The 16,431-nt window shown below is 56.0% G+C and overlaps 3 protein-coding genes and 1 long non-coding RNA gene across 5 annotated transcripts; 2 read left to right on the plus strand and 2 right to left on the minus strand.

Moving 5' to 3' along the window:
* The first annotated feature begins 1,820 nt into the window (after positions 1-1,820).
* On the plus strand, positions 1,821-4,395 carry MISP3 (MISP family member 3). 2 transcript variants are annotated; one of them, XM_066272041.1, is made up of 3 exons: positions 1,821-2,952; positions 3,448-3,521; positions 4,327-4,395. In XM_066272041.1, the coding sequence occupies exons 1-3, from the start codon at positions 2,388-2,390 to the stop codon at positions 4,378-4,380; spliced, it is 693 nt and encodes a 230-aa protein (XP_066128138.1). In that variant the 5' UTR covers positions 1,821-2,387; the 3' UTR covers positions 4,381-4,395. The 2 variants fall into 2 exon arrangements, with proteins under 2 accessions (XP_066128138.1, XP_066128139.1); XM_066272042.1 differs by lacking the exon at positions 4,327-4,395 and adding an exon at positions 3,741-4,105.
* Positions 4,396-7,622: 3,227 nt separating this feature from the next.
* Positions 7,623-11,676, plus strand: LOC136320159 (uncharacterized). The gene is made up of 4 exons (XR_010728269.1): positions 7,623-7,702; positions 8,136-8,369; positions 10,805-10,875; positions 11,216-11,676. It is a non-coding gene; the product is annotated as an uncharacterized lncRNA (long non-coding RNA).
* C1H19orf67 (chromosome 1 C19orf67 homolog) lies at positions 8,469-11,166 on the minus strand. The gene is made up of 6 exons (XM_066253323.1): positions 10,832-11,166; positions 10,056-10,200; positions 9,841-9,941; positions 9,572-9,757; positions 9,096-9,230; positions 8,469-8,643 (listed from the first exon to the last, which is right to left on the minus strand). Exons 1-6 carry the CDS (start codon positions 11,164-11,166, stop codon positions 8,469-8,471), a joined length of 1,077 nt encoding a protein of 358 aa, XP_066109420.1.
* Positions 11,677-12,545: 869 nt separating the features above from the next.
* Positions 12,546-15,527, minus strand: SAMD1 (sterile alpha motif domain containing 1). Its single transcript, XM_066272044.1, is given in 6 exon segments — positions 12,546-12,962; positions 13,083-13,194; positions 13,291-13,387; positions 13,480-13,771; positions 14,183-14,557; positions 14,559-15,527. Coding segments are annotated over 6 exon segments (1,608 nt in total). The 5' UTR covers positions 15,132-15,527; the 3' UTR covers positions 12,546-12,803.
* Between the last annotated feature and the right edge of the window lie 904 nt (positions 15,528-16,431).

Genomic DNA, 16,431 nt, shown 5'->3' on the forward strand with positions numbered 1-16,431 from the left:
CGTCTTATACATGGGGAAATATGGTAAATTTAAGAGACATCGGCATAGAGAGGGTATTTAAAGTATGAGACTGGGATTTGTTAGGGTCCCAGTGCTGGCAGGAAAGAGATTTATGTGCTCAAACTGAGTAATGGATGAGAACTTAATAGAGTCAGTTTACAAAGGTGTAGGGAAACAATCAAAGCATTGTGCACACCCTGGGTTAGTAACAGCCAGGAGCTGTTACCACCCCTTGGCCTGAGAGAGAGAGGGAGAACTGTGTGGAGCTGCTACCTACAGTGGAGGTACACAGCCAACTAAGGGCACATGGGATAAACATGCTGACCTCACTCTCCTCTCCCCCATCAGCCAGCTCCAGTAGAAGCCAGAGGGGAAGGAAACCTGTAGACACAGGTGAACAGAAGTCTGAAAAGGGGTGCTCTGGAAGTAGGAGGAAAACCAGCAGAGGGTGATATTTCTGGAGACCAAATTGCTAACGGAGAGGAAGTCAGAGGGGAGGCAGTGGCTGGGTCTGACAAACAGAGGTCATCAGTGTCCTTGGATGGAGAAGGCTCAGAGTGATGGCGGGATCAAGAGCTGGGTTAGCATGGCTGGAGGAGGGCCAGAGGTGATAAAATGGAGAGGCCATTATAGATACAACTCTTTCCTCATCACCTCCCAAGCGAGTAGGCACTGCTATCCCCATATTACAGACAAGAAAACCAAGCCTAGAAAAAGGCTGTACATTAGTTAGGTTATGAGTTGGGTGGAACTCAGATGGGCCCAATTCCAATTAGGCCAGTGGGGTCAGAGGGAGAAAGGAAGTCAGATGGTCAGAGGAAGGAGAGTTTGGGACCCAGGAGAGAACTGAATGAGAGGCTGGAAAGAGGGGAGTCACCAAGGTAGGCAGAGAGTTGGGGGAAGGAATGGTCAGAGAGTAGGATTATTGGGGGTTTCTGAGGCTGTGTGACACTACCACTTTCTCTAGGTAATTATAGCTTTCTGCCTGGTCACCCTAGAATGGTTAGGGGCTGGAGGGTGGATTTGGAGAGAGCCTGGGGGAAGAGAGTGGACAATGTCCTTCACGGTGAGTCTCCCAGGGGAAGGGCCAGGATCTGATTCCAGCTGCAAGGAGCTGCTACTTCCTGCAAGCCTGGATACCTCTCTGGGCCTTCCCAGCTGTCTGAGCCCAAGACTGCCTTTCAAACGCAGTCACTTGGTGAAAGCCTTGGGCGCGCTGTGTCTGGCTCTTCTTTACTCAAGCTGGGAGCGCACTTAGCAAAGGACTCCTCGCGGACTTTTCGGAGAGAGGGTGAAACGGCCTCTGGTCTTGACGCCAGCCGCGGGCACCGCTGGAGGCCCCCCTGTGTTTAGGTACTTGGCACTCATGCTCCTGGCGCCCCCTCCAGCATGAGCTGTGCGCCACAGGGGTGAAACGTGGATTGACAGTCCAGAGGCCAGGGGCGTCGTTGCTTTCTGGCACCTGTTGGGCGGGCTGGCAAGGCCCCAGAATGATGTCTTCTGGGGATACCCTTACTAGAGGGCCAGTGGCTGGGACTACGCATCCTGGCAATACCAGGAACATGGGGATGGAAAGGCGCCAGTTTGTCTCCCAGTGTGTGAAACAGCACCCAGTCAGGCTCCCCCAGGTAGTGAACCAAGTCTAGGGAAGTCCGGTGCCCTGAGCTGACCCAAAACGTGTCAGTGGACAAAATCCAGTGCCCTCCTGAGGCGCTCCCGCCCCGAGGGCGGGGCCAGGGCGGGGCTCAAGTCCTCCGGGCAGGTGCAGGGGGCGGTGCCCGGCCCTGCCCCCGGGGCTGTTCTTAGAGGCCAGGGGCGGGTCAGAGTATACGGCCGGTGCGGGCGACGCCCTGGAACCTGTGGGCAGCGACTGCGGCCATAGGTGCCGCGCAGGGCACTGTGTCCCAGCTGTCGGCATCAAAACTCCGGCGCTGGAAACTCAGACTTCCGTGCTGCTCCCAACGCGGGACACCGAGGCCCCCGGGCCGGAGAGTGGAGCCCTGGGGTTTTCCAAAGAGCGGGGCCCAGAACCCCCAGGGTCAGACAGCGAAGTCTCTAGGCCTGTCGCAGGGCAGGTCAACGAAGTCCCTAGGCCAGGCGGCGAGGTCCCCTGCCCTTTGCAGAGCAGGACTGGGAGACTCCCGAACAAGATCGCGAAGTGCTCGAACCATCAGTGGGACAGGACGCAGAGCTCCCTGGGCGTGCCCACCTGGGGGCTCTGAGACTCCTGGGCTAGGCAGCGACGACTCCGAGCCATCCGAAACGCCAAGCGCCAAGGGGTCCCGGGGCAGTGTCCCCCTCAGGGTCCCGAAACCTCCTCCTCCGGGTCAGAGTCGGAAGCCCACTGCGCTCTGAGACCTATCAACAGTACTCAGAATAAGTTGCTCATGGAGACGCCCATAGAGCGCGAAATCCGCCGCAGCTGCGAACGCGAGGAAAGCCTGCGCCGGAGCCGGGGCCTGAGCCCAGGTCGCGCGGGCAGCGAACTCTTCGAGCTGCGCGTGCGGCCAGTGCTCAGCCTTCCAGGCCCGGGCCCCGCGCTCCCGCGTGCCTTGGAGCGCGCGCGGGCGGGCGCGCAGATGCAGCGAGACATCGAGCGTGAGGCCCACCGGCAGGCGGCGCTAGCGCGCCCCGCAGCCCTGGAGCTGCGCGCCGGCCAGCCTCCGCAGCCGCTGGACGAGCTCAAACGCTTCTTCGAGGCCGCGGGTGGGTGCGGCTCCTCGCCGGCAGCCGAGGGCGGCGCTGGGCCGCAGCGGCTGGAGCCCGGAAGCCGGCCGCATTCGACCGTACAGGGCCGGTGCCCAGTGCTGGCCCGCGCCGCGCTGCCGATTGCGCCGTCGCTGCTGGAGCAGGAGGTGCGCGAGGCCCAGGAGCGCGAGCTGGAGCTGCAGCGCCAGAGGTTTAGCGTCTATGGCACCGCCGAGGTCAAGGAGCCCGCGCCGAGCCTAATGGGTAAGCCACTCACGTCGGAAAAACCGGGCCCCCGAGGGCTCCAGCAGCCCTCACTGCCCAACTCCAGTGGCCCCTTTTCTGGCCCTCTGGTGTTTACCCCCTAGTTCCCAGATACCTGGGGCCCCCTCTAAACTTCCCGTTCCCTGTTCACCCTTTCTGGGATGCCCACTCTATGCTCCATTCCCCATTCGGAGTAGTCCACTTCCAGATACACATCACCTAGGCTTGTGGTGGGGGAAGGGAGACAGATTCCTGATGTCTTTTTCTTTATTGGGTCCCAGGGTTCTATCACTCCGAGATCCTCCTGAATTTTCGGGTTTCTAACTCCCCACTCTGGGTTTGCTTCCCTCTTAGAATGGAGGCTTCCAGGGGGTCGGGGGTGGGGAGGGGAGACGCTTGTGTGTGTTTAAGAGGTGCAGCCGGTTTCCTTTGTCCTGGCCGCCTCTAGCTAGTGAGAGGAGGAGCGACTCCGGCTAAGTGTCCCTTTCCCTGCAGCGATTAGGGGCGATGGAAAGCTGGCGGTGATCTGGCCTCCCCGCAGAAAGGCTTCGGAGAATGGCCTGGCGCAGGTGGGATTCCCTTGTCCTTCTTGCTAAGGTCATTGTCACAATCTCCCCCCACACACCCACACATGTCCCCGCGGCGTCAGGATGCTGGCTGAGGAAAGTGCATCCCTGCGCCCTCTGGCAAATCACTCTGGGCTAGGGTATAAAGTCCTGGACGCGTTGGTCCTGGGGCCCAACCGCCCCACCTTTCGCCTGTGTGTCCCGACTGGCCCCCTTTCCCAGGAGGAGCGGGCTGGAATCCTCGGACAGAAATAATATGCGCGTCAGAGGACCAGGACAGAGGCACCCAGGAGTGCCCTCCGGATATGCAGAAATCCTGAAGAGGGGCCAGCAGTTTGCGTCAGGGAAAATGAAATCTACCATCCCATTCTTGAACTTGACTTTGTGAAACTGACCAGCTTCTGCTATAAAACTGTTATTCCCCTTTGGGAAACACCATGACCACTACCCAGCCAGTGAAACTGTCCAGCCCTTCTCCACCTAACTGCAAACCGAGGTAGCTTCTGCCTCCGGCCTTGACTGTTAGAGAACCGGGGTCACCACCTCAAATGTCGTAATTCCCCAATAAAGTCGCTTCTTTCTGGGCAGTGCAGGCTGTTTTCTTTTGGATCCTCCTGGTCTGGGGTGAGAGTATGGCGAACGATGGAGAAAGCCGCAAGACGCGCCGACGGGAATACCGAATGTGCCCTTAAAGCCCTGTTCCTGGGGCTGCTGGTCTCCCCGGGCCGTGCCCAGGTTCTAATGCCCCCTGGCGGCGCGGGTGCAAACTGCGGTGTTCGGATCAATGACCTCACGCCTTCCTTTCCAGACGTGTCAACACTTATTGGTGCCAACGGCATGCCTCGCGTTGGACTCTGGCTAGACAGAGATGATAAGAGATTGTTCCTGGCCCTGGGATGTAAACAATAAATAAAAAGAAAAAAAAGAGGTGAGGGTGCAAGCTCCTTAGCAGGGCACACAAGTTCATTTATAATCTGCCCAGTGATGGAAAAACTCATATGCCTGCGGCCCCAGGTAAATATTGAGAAAGAAGAGGTGTGCTTGAAAACAAATGCTAAATGCCTCATTTGCAGGTAAGTGTTCCTCTGTATCAGCAGTGCTACCAATGACTGAATTAAGAGATGCCAGAGCTTCTGCTTCCCAAAAGCAACTGGAAACCCAACCTTTAAAAGAGAAATGTGCCAGACCTGTGGTGGCGCAGTGGATGGGGCGTCGACCTGGGAATGCTGAGGTTGCCGGTTCGAGACAGACAGGGACTGACAGGGAGAGAAGTAAGAAGCATCAACTTATAGTTGCAGCGCCTTAATTGTTCATTGATGGCTTTTTTATATATGCCTTGGGGGGGGGGCCTCCAGCTGAAACAGTGACCCCTTGCTCAAGTCAGAGACTTTTGGGCTCAAGCCAGCAACCATGTGGTCATGTCTGTGATCCCACGCTCAAGCCAATGACTCTGCTTAAATTGGTAAGCCCGCACTCAAGCCGGTGATCTTGGAGTTTTGATCCTGGGTCCTAACCATACCAGGTCAACACTCTAGCCACAGTGCCACTGCCTGGTCAGGATAGTCTTCTTCTTTTTTAAAAAATTGAATTCAGAGAGGAAGGGGGAGAGAGGGAGATGGATCTGTTTACAGTCACAATTATTTAATCAATCTGTTTTTGTATGTTCCCTGGCCAGGGATTGAATCAGCCACCTCTGCGTTACAGGACGATGCTCCAACCAACCAAGCCATATAGCCAGGGCTAAAATTAATTTTTAAAAAGTTCTGTAAGCCTGACCAGGCAGTGGTGCAGTGGATAGAGTGTCGAACTGGGACGTGGAGGACCCAGGCTTGAAACTCCAAGGTTGCTGGCTTGAGCGTGGGCTCATCCAGCTTGAGCACAGGCTCACCAGCTTGAGCGTGGGATCATAGACATGACCTCATGGTCGCTGGCTTGAGCAAGGGGTCACTTGCTCTGCTGTAGCCCCCAGGTCAAGGCACATATGAGAAAGCAATCACTGAACAGCTAAGGTTCTGCAATGAAGAATTGATGCTTCTCGTCTCTCTTCCTTCCTGTCTCTCTCTCTGACTCTTTGTCTCTGTCAAAAAATAAAAAAGTTCTGTAAAACTCTCAAGTTGTAACACTGTACCTGTGCATTTATAGTCTGTGGTTTTAGTGCATCTGCTTCTTAGCAGTGCAGTGAGACCCACAAAAAGCTGAGACCCAGGAAATGATTCTAAGAGAACTTTTGGATTTGCCCAACTCTGTTTACCCTGGGTCAAGACTGGAATTTGCATACGGACAACAAATGGTTAATGAAGGATGGAATGCTTGCTCACACAGCATTGCACCCCAACAGCAGCTCAGTTCACCACCAGACCCCATAATCAGCACACTGACCACATGCTTGACTGTGACTCTGGGAGGTCTGGAGAGAAAGGCAGGAAAATCAGAACTGCCACGGCAGACATGGAACACACACAGCCAGTTCTTAATTCCCAGGAGGGTAGTTAAAAATGAAGCATGTAAAGAGCTGACAGGGTGGTTTAAGTGTAGACCTGGTTTCCTGAACTTTCCTGCAAGTTAAAATCACCCGAGACACCCTTATGCCAAGTAAATTAGAATCTGAGGGAGGCCTTGGCATCAGTAAAGCTTCCTCGGTGCTTCCCACATGGAGCCAAGTTTGAGAACCATGAAGTAGATGTAGGCTAGTAGTTCTCAGAATGTGCTGCCTGGATCAGCAGCACCAACATTGCTTGAGAACTTGTTAAAAATGCACATTTCTTGGGTGCCATCCTAGACTTCATTATCAAAACTGCCATGTGATTCTCAGGGGATGCTAAAGTTGGAGAATCATGGGTGTAGACAGTTCTGCAGCAACAGGACCAGTAAATCTAGCCTGTTTCCTTCCTCTCCCAGTCCTGCCATTACCTACTGGAAACCTTTAGTCTTAAGTGGCCTGTAGATCTGTCTTAAGGAACAGAGTCTAAAGCTGAGTGAGTGTGGCTATTCCCAATTGGATGTACTGTAAGTGTAAAATACCAGATTTCAAAGGCTTGATACAAAAAAGGGGGGGGGGATAGCTCATTAATAATTTCTTACATTGATTATATGTTGAAATATTTTTGAGATATTGGGTTAAGTAAAAATATCACTAAAATTAGCCTGAACTTTTTTATTTTAAAAAAAAAATTATTTAGTGGCTCTGGCCGATTGTCTCTGTGGATAGAGCTTTGGCCTGGAGTATGGACGTCCCTGTTCAATTAATTCCTGGTCAAGGCACATAAGCAAAGCGACCATCTGCTTCTCTCCCCCTTCTCTCTCTTCCCCTCCCGCTGCCAGTTGCTCAAATGGTTTGAGCATCGAGCATCATTGCTCAGTTAGTCTGAGCTGAAGGCACTAAAAATATAGCTCAGTTGATTCAAGCATTGGCCCCAGACAGGGTTGGCTGGTGGATCCCAGTCGGGGTGCATGCTCAAGTCTGTCTATTTCCCCTCCTCTCACTTAAAAATGTTTTTAAATTTGATTTTATAGAGAGGAAAGAAGGGAGACTGAAACATCAATCTATTCCTTTATAGGCCCTGACTGGGGATCAAACCAGCTACCTCTACACTTTGGACAACCAACTGAGCATCCTACCAGGGTTGTACATTTTTGGGGTTTTTTTATGTGGCTACTAGAAATTTTGAAATTAGATGACTTGCACTTTATATTTCTATTGAACCAGGACAGTCTTACAGAGTTTTTCAGCCGGGAGAAAACAATATTAGGGAGCTTCAGAACCCTCTTGAATTCATTCAGACATGGGCTGTGGACTAAAAAAATATCCTTGATGCAGTCAGAAATTGTCACCAAAAGTCCCCCCTCCCCCAGAACAAGGGTTTTGGTATCAATCCTGATACATTTCACCCCTCACATCTGTGTTTGTCATCTGTATACTGGGGCTTATGATAATACTGTGTCAGGGACTATTAGGTAAGCAAGTACTTGGCTCAAAGCATGAAAGTAAGCTCTAGGTTTCTTCCTCTGACTCTGAATATGCAGGGATGGGGGTGGTGGTGAGGACTAAAAGGAATTAAAGGGCGTAACTTGCAGCTGAGTGACTCAAGGCCAGGAAGGACACCCTTCACCTCTCAAGGAACCAGTTGCGACCAGAAGGACCCAGCTCAGGTCCAGGCTCCGCTACTGTCCGTAGCTTTGGACAGGTGAGTTCAACTGTGTCAACCGGGGTGTTCTCTCCAGTCCAAGGTTGGGGTGAGGCTTTGGAGATTCAAAAGGTGTAGTTATTTGCAGCTCTCCCACCCCACCAGTGGGTTACAGCGACCTGCCTGGTAATTCGCAGATAGAAGAGGAAGATCTGACCTTGGCTCTTAGGAAAGTGATGAAAGGCCGCTAACCTGAGGCACGTCGGGAAATACGGTGCTTTAAAGTACAAAGATATCACTTCCGGGTCAAAATATGCGCGTGGGCATGACTCTGGAGGAATACACACGCGCGTGCGCGCACGCACACACACAGACGCAAACACACGCCCGCCAACCCCTAAAGAGCGTTGAATTTCTCAGCTACCCTAAACTTGCGGTTTTCTGAGTTCCGGTTGTTGACAAGCACCACTACTTCCCTTTTCGCTTCCTGTAGGCCTTTGCGCATGCCGAGAGCTCTCGTCCGCCAGGCCAAGGAACATGATTTACCAAAAACTACATTTCCCAGAAGACTGCGCGAGCGAACGGGGCTTCACACCTAAAGAGGAGTGGAGCGACGCTCCAAGCAGACACAGAGTCTGTGACCTGTTTTATTTAACACAAAACTGTTGTGTCCGCAGCAGGGCCAGACCCGGTGCGGAGGGCCCAGCTCGGCCTGGCCCCTTAGAAGGTGAGGCCGAGCAGCACTTGGAGGACGAGTTAACCCCTCCCCTGCATCCTTTTCTGGAGTTTGGAACTGTCAAGCTCCAGCTCCCACCATGTCTCAGGCTCAAGACCCCTGCGTGGCCCATGCGGTGGGGCCAACCATACTCGGGGGCCGGGCGGAGCCCGCCTGGCCCGTGAGGATTTGCACCAGCAGGTCCGTGGCTAGCATATGCGACGGCTCCTCGAAGCCGATAGTCAGCAGCTGCTGGTAGTCTCCAGGTGGCTGAGGGCACAAAATCCTGGGGGCCGGGGTCAGACAAGCCTGGATGTGAGCACCCCCTGCTTCTCGGGAGCCCCGCCCCTCGAGTGTGAGGCTGTGGCTGAAAGAGGCTTTGTTTCTACTGGGGGTGGGGAAAACCCTAGGGGAAAGTGGTTTCCTTGTTGATTAGAAACCTAGAGGGTAATAGCTCTGGAAGTCTGAACTACTTATCCCTGACCTGGCCAATCATTCAGCTAGCCAGCTGTGTGTCCTTCGGAAGGTAACTTAATCTCTCTGGGCATGTATGTCCTTTGTAAAATGGAGCTAGTAGTATAGATCTCATTGGGTTTTACATAAAACAGTTTTCAGGGCACAATACAATGCTATCGTTATTACCAAGGGAAACAATGTTCTGGAGGTAGATGGTCTTTGGTGGGGTTCTGCCCCTCCCTTCAGAGCCCATGTCTATATTGCCATCACCCTAGCTCCTACCAGGAATAAAGGTCATCTTCAGCTGGTCCTAGGGGCACCCATCGGCCGATGGACCACAGCTTCTGAATCTGGGGGCACGAATTGGCCGGACTCTTGCCTGTGTCTTCCCATGTATCTCGATAGCACAGGAAGTAGCTGGGAGGGAAAAAGGCAGCAATTAAGAGTGAGCAGTTTCCTACCTTTTTCTGTTGAGGGCTTTAATTTTGGAGGTGAGGTAGAAACTCAACAGAAGTTGCCTTCAAGTTCTCAGATAGGGATATGATTCAATAATGAGGCCTTTTCTCCCTGCTAGAGTACTTTTAAGATGAGGACTTTTATTTTGAGTGGGGGATGAAGTTTTTAAAAGGTGAGGATGGCCTTACAAAGGCCCTTGGTTTCCTGCTTGGCTTTCCACACTTTGGTGGTAGTGGTTCAGAGGCCCATACTGGCATTCCCCATAGAGAGGGTAGGGACATTGATTCTGGAAGGGGACTCACTAATCCACATGGGAATCATGTCCCCAGCTGCTATGCTCTGGTGTGGTTTCCAGGTTCCAGCGCATCTTCTTATAGAGATACCGGGGGAGGCGGCTGGCGGTGTAGGCAGCAGGGGCACAGTATCTGAAGATGGACACCTCATGGGAAGGACTGATGGAGAACCTCCCGCAGAAGAAACAGGAGATGCTGGCAGGAGATGGGAGAATGGGTCAGGAGGCTGTGCCCTGGACCCTTCTAACCCCCACCATCCCAGTCTCCCACCCTTTTACCTTAGGGGGTCTGTCTCCTCCAGGTCCACGAACCCAGAGGAGGCATACATGAGCACCAGCTGTTCTAGGCGCAGAGTCAGCTGTTGGGAGATCTCCAACAGCTGCATGGAAGATGGGGCATCATAAGATTAGCTGGCCTGCCAGGAGCACCCCCCTCCCCAGACCTGAGGGATGAAAAATTGGGCATGGTAGTCTACAAAACTGGCTCCACACACCCCCTTTCGAACCAGCGCCTGCAGGGCTCCATAGATGGGGGTCACATTCCGTGCAGCTGCCTCCAGGTACAGGAAGTAAGGCTCACATATCTTTAAGAAGGTGGGCATGGCTTTTGCCAGTTGTTCCTTCTGAACTCGGTCTCTGCTGAAGGGAAGAGAGGGCCTTTGCCTGGGTCCCTCATCCCCCCCCCATTTTTTCCATTCTACTCACCCCTCTCCTTTATCCCTGGTCTGGACCTGTTACAAGCCCCCACTCCCTAGTGCCAAGCCTTAGAGCATCTTTCAGGACAACCTGCATTACAACTATTTAGAACACTTGTTAAAATGCTAACACTTGAGTCTCATGACTAATTTTGAATCAAAATTCTCTGCAGGGTGGAACCCAGAAACCTAGAGTTTAAACAGACTTTCTCATTGGGCTGGGAATCACATTATCCTTTAGGGGTCTCAGATTGGTAGCCAGTGGGCCAAATCTGACTCAGGTTTTGTTTAGCCTGCCCAAGGTCCAAAACCTGAGCCATCGGTTAACTGAAAAATATCCTAGAGATTTGGCAGCCTGGTGCCCACATAATGGCAGGCACTCCTTAGCCTCAAATGGTACACAGCCCTCATCGCTCTTTCAAATTGGATTTCCTAATCAGCTAGGTTCATTCATTGTGTCTGACTCCGATGATTTTTAGTTTGTGACTCTGGTGTGTTCCACTTGCTTGCTTATCCAGTCACCTTCTCCTCCCTCTTCTTATCTACAGGGATCCTGAAACCCTGTCTGGCATCACCTGTAGAGCAAGTAGCTTTGGAAATCGTCCGCCTTCTTGAGCAGGTAGCGAAGCTGGTCGGTGATGGGGCTGAATATGGTGTCCAAGGGTAGGCGAGGAGGTGTGAGCCCCGGGCCCGGGCCCAGAAGCTCCGGGGAAGGCGTAGATGGGGAGGCCACGGACAGTTGCTCCTGGACATCCTCCAGTTCTGCCTGGGCTGGGTCCCCTGGTTGGCCAGGGGACATCGACCATGAGTGGTCTCCGCAACGCTGTGCCCCAGGTTCCAAGTCGTCTGGGGGCGTTGTTTCCCCACTACCTGGGGGAAGCGGCCCCACAAACCACTGCTCAGTAGCCATCGTGGGGCTAGGTGAAGGGATCTGAGCTTTTTAAATCCCTACCGCTTAGGTTGGCCACGGGTTCCACCCCATATCGGGAATCTCGGACTCGCCTGGGTTAGGAGCGCCACCCAGTCCATCTCACCCCGCCTCGACCTCTCTCTACCAACCAGCCAGCGCCGGCACCACGCGGAGGAAGTTTGCCTCGTTTGAATTTCAACATATCGAAGGGGCGCGCAGCTCGGGTCCGCTCGGGCGCGCGCTCCTGCAATCCAACGTAGCGGGGTCAACCGGAGCCAGCACTGGAGTGGCTATTTGCCAGGAGTACGCTCCGGGAACCACCGCCTCTTTTTGAGTCAGTTTTCTAGGGAGGAGGGGTCTCTACAGAGCGTCAAAACCCTGGGGTACAGGAATATAAAGGTAGACTCCCCCACCCGCAGACTCTGAGTCTAGGACCCCAGAATCTGTATTTTAAAAACTAATGGAGTTGGGAGAAACTGCATTAGAACTTAGTAGGGACTTGTGATGTAGTAGCTGTTACTACTAGTACTAATAAAATTCTTCATTTGGAAAACATTTCCCATCTCATGATCTCATTTGATAACCCAATCTCTTGTTCCTTTTATGGAGAGAGGACCTGGTGGTTTGGACATCCTGCCACAGACCAGCACAGATGCCTGCTCCCAACAGTTCTGCAAAGGCTGTCATATGTACATATGAAGCCAAATATATTAAATATAAAGACTCTGGGTAAAGTGCTCACAGGTGTTGGATGTTACTCTGGCTAAAGTGCTCACACCCTATGTAACTGAGAACCAGCTGCCTTGTAAGTGGGTTTTAACATGCTCTGCTTCATGGGGCTGCAGAGAACCGAAAAAATGTCAAGCTAAGTTACCTGCTAGTCATTCAACAAACATTTGAACAACCCAGCACTTGTCTGGGCATGGGGAGATGACAAAATGAAGCAAGTCATTATCACAGCTTGCTGCAAGGCAGCACCATTCACTACTCGTCTTCCTCCAAGAACAATTCAGTCCTAACCTGATCTCCTAGGAGGCTGGTGTGGCTTTTCAACACCCCTCCCCCACCCCATTCATAAAATGGGACTCCTTTTTTTTTAAAACTTTATTTAAAAAACTTCGGTGCAATATTAAAAAGCAATACAGCCAGCTGGAGCGACAACCAACAGAAAGAGTAGTAGGGAAGGCCCACCGACCCCACCCCAACTGTTCCCAGGGATGGAGGCTGGGGTCAGACCACAGAGGAGCCTGGGTGGTGGGGGAAGGGAGAAAGGCCACCCACCGAACTGAACAGGCAGAACAAATCATTTATATAGGAAACATCTGGCTGGACTGAAGATCTAGGGGAGATAGGAAGCCCCCCCTTTTTTTCCAAAAATGTTCTAGGCTGGGGGGAAGGTCTGGCCTCCTGGGGTGAAATAAGCAGGTCCTGTCCCAACCCACACTTCAGTGTGGGGTGTGCTGGGGGCCAGATGTGTGCTAGGGAGACACAGGAAAGGAAGAGATGAGTAGGGAAGGATACCCCCTCACTGGAATCTGTTATGAGGGCTGAAAGTGTCTCTGGTCCAGCTTCTGGACTCTGGGGCTCTTGGATGATATGGGGCTAAAATGGGTAGGGGCAGGAGTGAGGCTGGGTGCTCAGCCTAGAAAGCCATCAGGGTCATCATCCTCAAAGTGGCCTTGTTGGAGCACCTTGATGTGGTGCTCGTAGATTTTCAGGGCTGGGCCAAGGCGGATGGACAAGCCAGTTAGCACATCTGTCCGCTGCATGAGCAGGAGAGACTTGCCATCAATTTCCTGGGTTGGCAGAGAGAGAGAGAGAGAGAGAGAGAGAGAGAGAGAAAGAGAGAACAGGGTCAGAGCAGACCCCCACTGAGGCCATGAGACGGAGGAGGTAGTTGAGGGTTGGGGACTTACCTGTTCTTGGAAAGCTGTGGCTTGCTCTGGGAAGCCAGCTTCTGTGAAATATTCTACCACATCCATCACTGTCCACTCTACGGGGTCAGCTGGCTTCTCTTTGCGCCCAGAACTGTGTTAGAATAGAAGGAACAATGAGCAGTGATGCTCCCAGGGTTTTGTTACAGGCTCCTTGGCACCTCCCTGTGTCTCAAACATCCCAACTTACGGACAGCCAAAGGGGGTCCCATCGGCCCCAGGCAGGGCTGGTTTTCCAGGGGGCAAAGGCACGGGGGACGGGGAGTCTGGCCCAGTGGCAGCAGAGACTGGGAAGAAAAAGCATCTGCCTGTGGTCTTGTCTTGGGACTTGTTTCCTGGCCACCAACAAGCACCCTCCCCCTCCCAGAGGGATCTTTACCTGATCCCCCTTCCTTATTCATGGCTGCCATGGAGAACACCTGGCGGGTGCCACTGCCTGGCGCTGGCCCCCGTCCTTCATCCTGGCCCTGGTGGGGTCCACAGGGCGTCCACTCTTTGACCCTCTCCTTGGCACTCTGAGGACCCCGCTCGCCATTAAGTTGGTGGTGCTGGGCACCTGCGGGACAGTCAACCTCGGGTACTTCCGAGCCTTCAGACACATTGTCTTCATCGTCTTCATCTTCATCATCATCTTCCTCTTCTTCCTTCTCAAGCAGTCGCTCTTCACCTCTCTGGTGCGAGGAAGAGAGGCACGCAAGGTTAGCAGCTGTTCTGGTCCTGGGCCCAGTTCCTGGGATTCAGAACGGAGCACTATACCTAACAGCCACCTTTAATATCAACGCGGGCTGACTTTTATACGTTCATTAAATGCCAAGCTCTGTGTTAATAAAGCCTCCTACAGCCAAACCTCACTAAACACGCTCAATAACCCTAAGAAGCCGCTGCTGCTAAGTAGTGTTTTACCGCAGAGAAAACTGAGCCTCCGTAAGATTAAGTCACTTACCAAGGACACTACGCATCGGGCCCGTAGGGAAGACGCGCAAAGCGTGAGCCACCCTCTTCCTCCTGGGACTCGCGCCCAGGCGACCAACTTCGCCCGCACCTGCCCATTGCGCGGCGCCCTTCCTATCCGGCGCGCTCACCTTGCTTCGCGACGCGCGGGCGCTGGCGGCCGGTGGCGCCCGTCCGGGTCTGTCCCCACGGGGTAGTGCAAGCGCTCCAAGGCGGGTGCGCTCCTGGCGGCCCCGCGCAGCCGCCGCCTCCTCCTCCAACAGCCCCTGCGCGCGGCCACGGGTCAGGCGGCCGCCGGCACCACCGCTGCCCCCGAGGTAGCGCACGACTTCCCGCAGGCTCACGGGCCGCGCAGGGCCGCCGGCCCGCGCCGCGCCCCCCTCCGGCGGCTGCTGCTGCTGCTGCTGTGGCGGCTGCTGCTGCTGCTGCTGCTGTTGCTGTGGCGGCGCGGGCGGCTGTGGCGGTGGCGGCAGCGGCGGCTCCCGGGCGGCGACGGCGGGCGGGGGGGGCGCGACGCGGGCCGGTTGGAGGCGCCACTGCCAGAGGAGCGGCGGGCGCGGGCGGCGGCGCGGCCAGGGGCGCGGCCCGCTGCGCGCGGGGGCCCGACTGCGCGGGACCGGGCGAGGGGGGCGCTGTGGCGGCGGCAGCCGCGGCGGCCGCGCGGGGCGCCCGTGCCGGGGCGGCGGCGGGCGGCGGCGGCGGGGCGGGCGGCGGCGCGGCGGTGGGGCCCCCGCGGGGGGCGCGCGGCGGGGCCGGCGGGGTGGCTCCTCGCCGGGGCGGCTGGACGCGCGCCGCGTTGCGGTACGAGATGCTCCCCTTGTAGCTGACCCGGAGCACGGCGCGCTGCTGGATCAGTTTCTCGAGCTCGGCGCGCGTGCGCTCCGGCTCCGGGCCGTGCCGCCGCCGCACCATCCGGCAGATGCGCTCCAGGTCCGGCCGCGCCTTGCGCGAGCGCAGCGAGTCGATGGTATCCAGGATCCACTCTTGGTAGTGCGGGGAAGCAGCGGACGACGAGGTAGCGGCGGCCGTAGTGGCGGCCGCCGCCGTCTCCGGCGGGGGTAGGGCCGGGGGCCCCGCCATGCCTCCCGCCCGGCCCGGCTGCACCGTGCGCGCTGCTTCCCTCCCAGCGCGGCGCCCCCTCTCCGGCTCCCCTCCCTCCGCCGCTGCCCGCCTCCTCCTCCCCCCCCGGGGGGCGCAGCGCCTCGGCGGAGCGGCGGCGGCGCTGCTGTTTCTTTGCAAGAAAAAAAAAAGCGAGCGAGAAAGGGAGAAAACAGTGAGAGAGAAAGAAAAGAGAGAAAAAAAATGCACTCACTCACTCGCACGCACGCACACACAGACCCGCTTCTGCTGGGCGCGCGCGGGGCCGGGGATGCGAGGAGGGAGGAGGGGAGCGCGGCGCGGCCGACCCCTCCCCGCCGCCACTGCCGCCGCCGCTCGCGCGCCCTGCGCCCGGGACACTCCGACTCCCCTCCCTTCCCTCCCTCCGCCCCGCCGCCCGCCTACCTCCCTCCCACCCCCCACGCGCCCGCTTTTAAGGTGGAGCCCGGGCCCCCCGCCCGCCCTCTTTACCCTGCGCTCTAGCTCACTCTGGCTCGCTCCCACCCCCCCTTACAACTCCCGCGCGCTTTTTAAGGAGGCGCCGCGGAGTTGGCGCCGGGGCGGGGGCGGGGGAAAGCGGCGAGCGGGGGAGGGGGAGGGGAGCGCCGGTGGGGGGGGAGGGAGGGGAGAGGGGGCGGGCAGGGCGGACGCGCGGCGCTCGGCCGCCCTCCAGCCATTGGGCGCGGGACCCAGACGTTCCCGGCGCCCAGCCCCCCTCTCCACGCCTCCCAGGCGCGCTCTGCTCTCGGGACCGCATTTACCGGGAACTCGCCGCTCGAGGGCTGGGCTGCCGCGCTACCCGGGCGCCGCGGGAACCCTCGAACCCTCGGGCCGCCGCCACCCCAGTGCCCCGAAGGCGCGCTTGGCCAGGCGCTGAGAAGGCGGGGAGGGGGACGCGCACCATCTCCCCAACCCTTGACTGCCCCCACCAGAGCCTCCCCGCCCCACCGCGCAGCCTGGCCTCCCGGTGCTGTGGCCCCAGAAATCTCCTTGGAACTCCCTCTCGGCCCGGGGTTGTATGCCGAAGGGGCACCGATGCTGACATTGGAACCCCAAATTCAGGGTTATAGGGCAGTTTAGCGCCCCCTTCTCCTGCGGGGCCTGGTGGCGAGTGGCGGAAGTCAGCTAAACCCAGTTTTATAAGGACTCCAGGCTAGGTCCTGATGAGCCTGGATATTGGTGTACGAAATTCCCTTTCCAACCCATCCTGGGTGTGTGTATGGGGGTGGGGTTGACCAAAGCCAGGAACACCAGTGACACTTTTTTTTTAAACAAAACTTTA

Source organism: Saccopteryx bilineata, chromosome 1, assembly GCF_036850765.1.
Source record: "Saccopteryx bilineata isolate mSacBil1 chromosome 1, mSacBil1_pri_phased_curated, whole genome shotgun sequence".
NCBI classification, from domain to species: Eukaryota; Metazoa; Chordata; class Mammalia; order Chiroptera; family Emballonuridae; genus Saccopteryx; species Saccopteryx bilineata.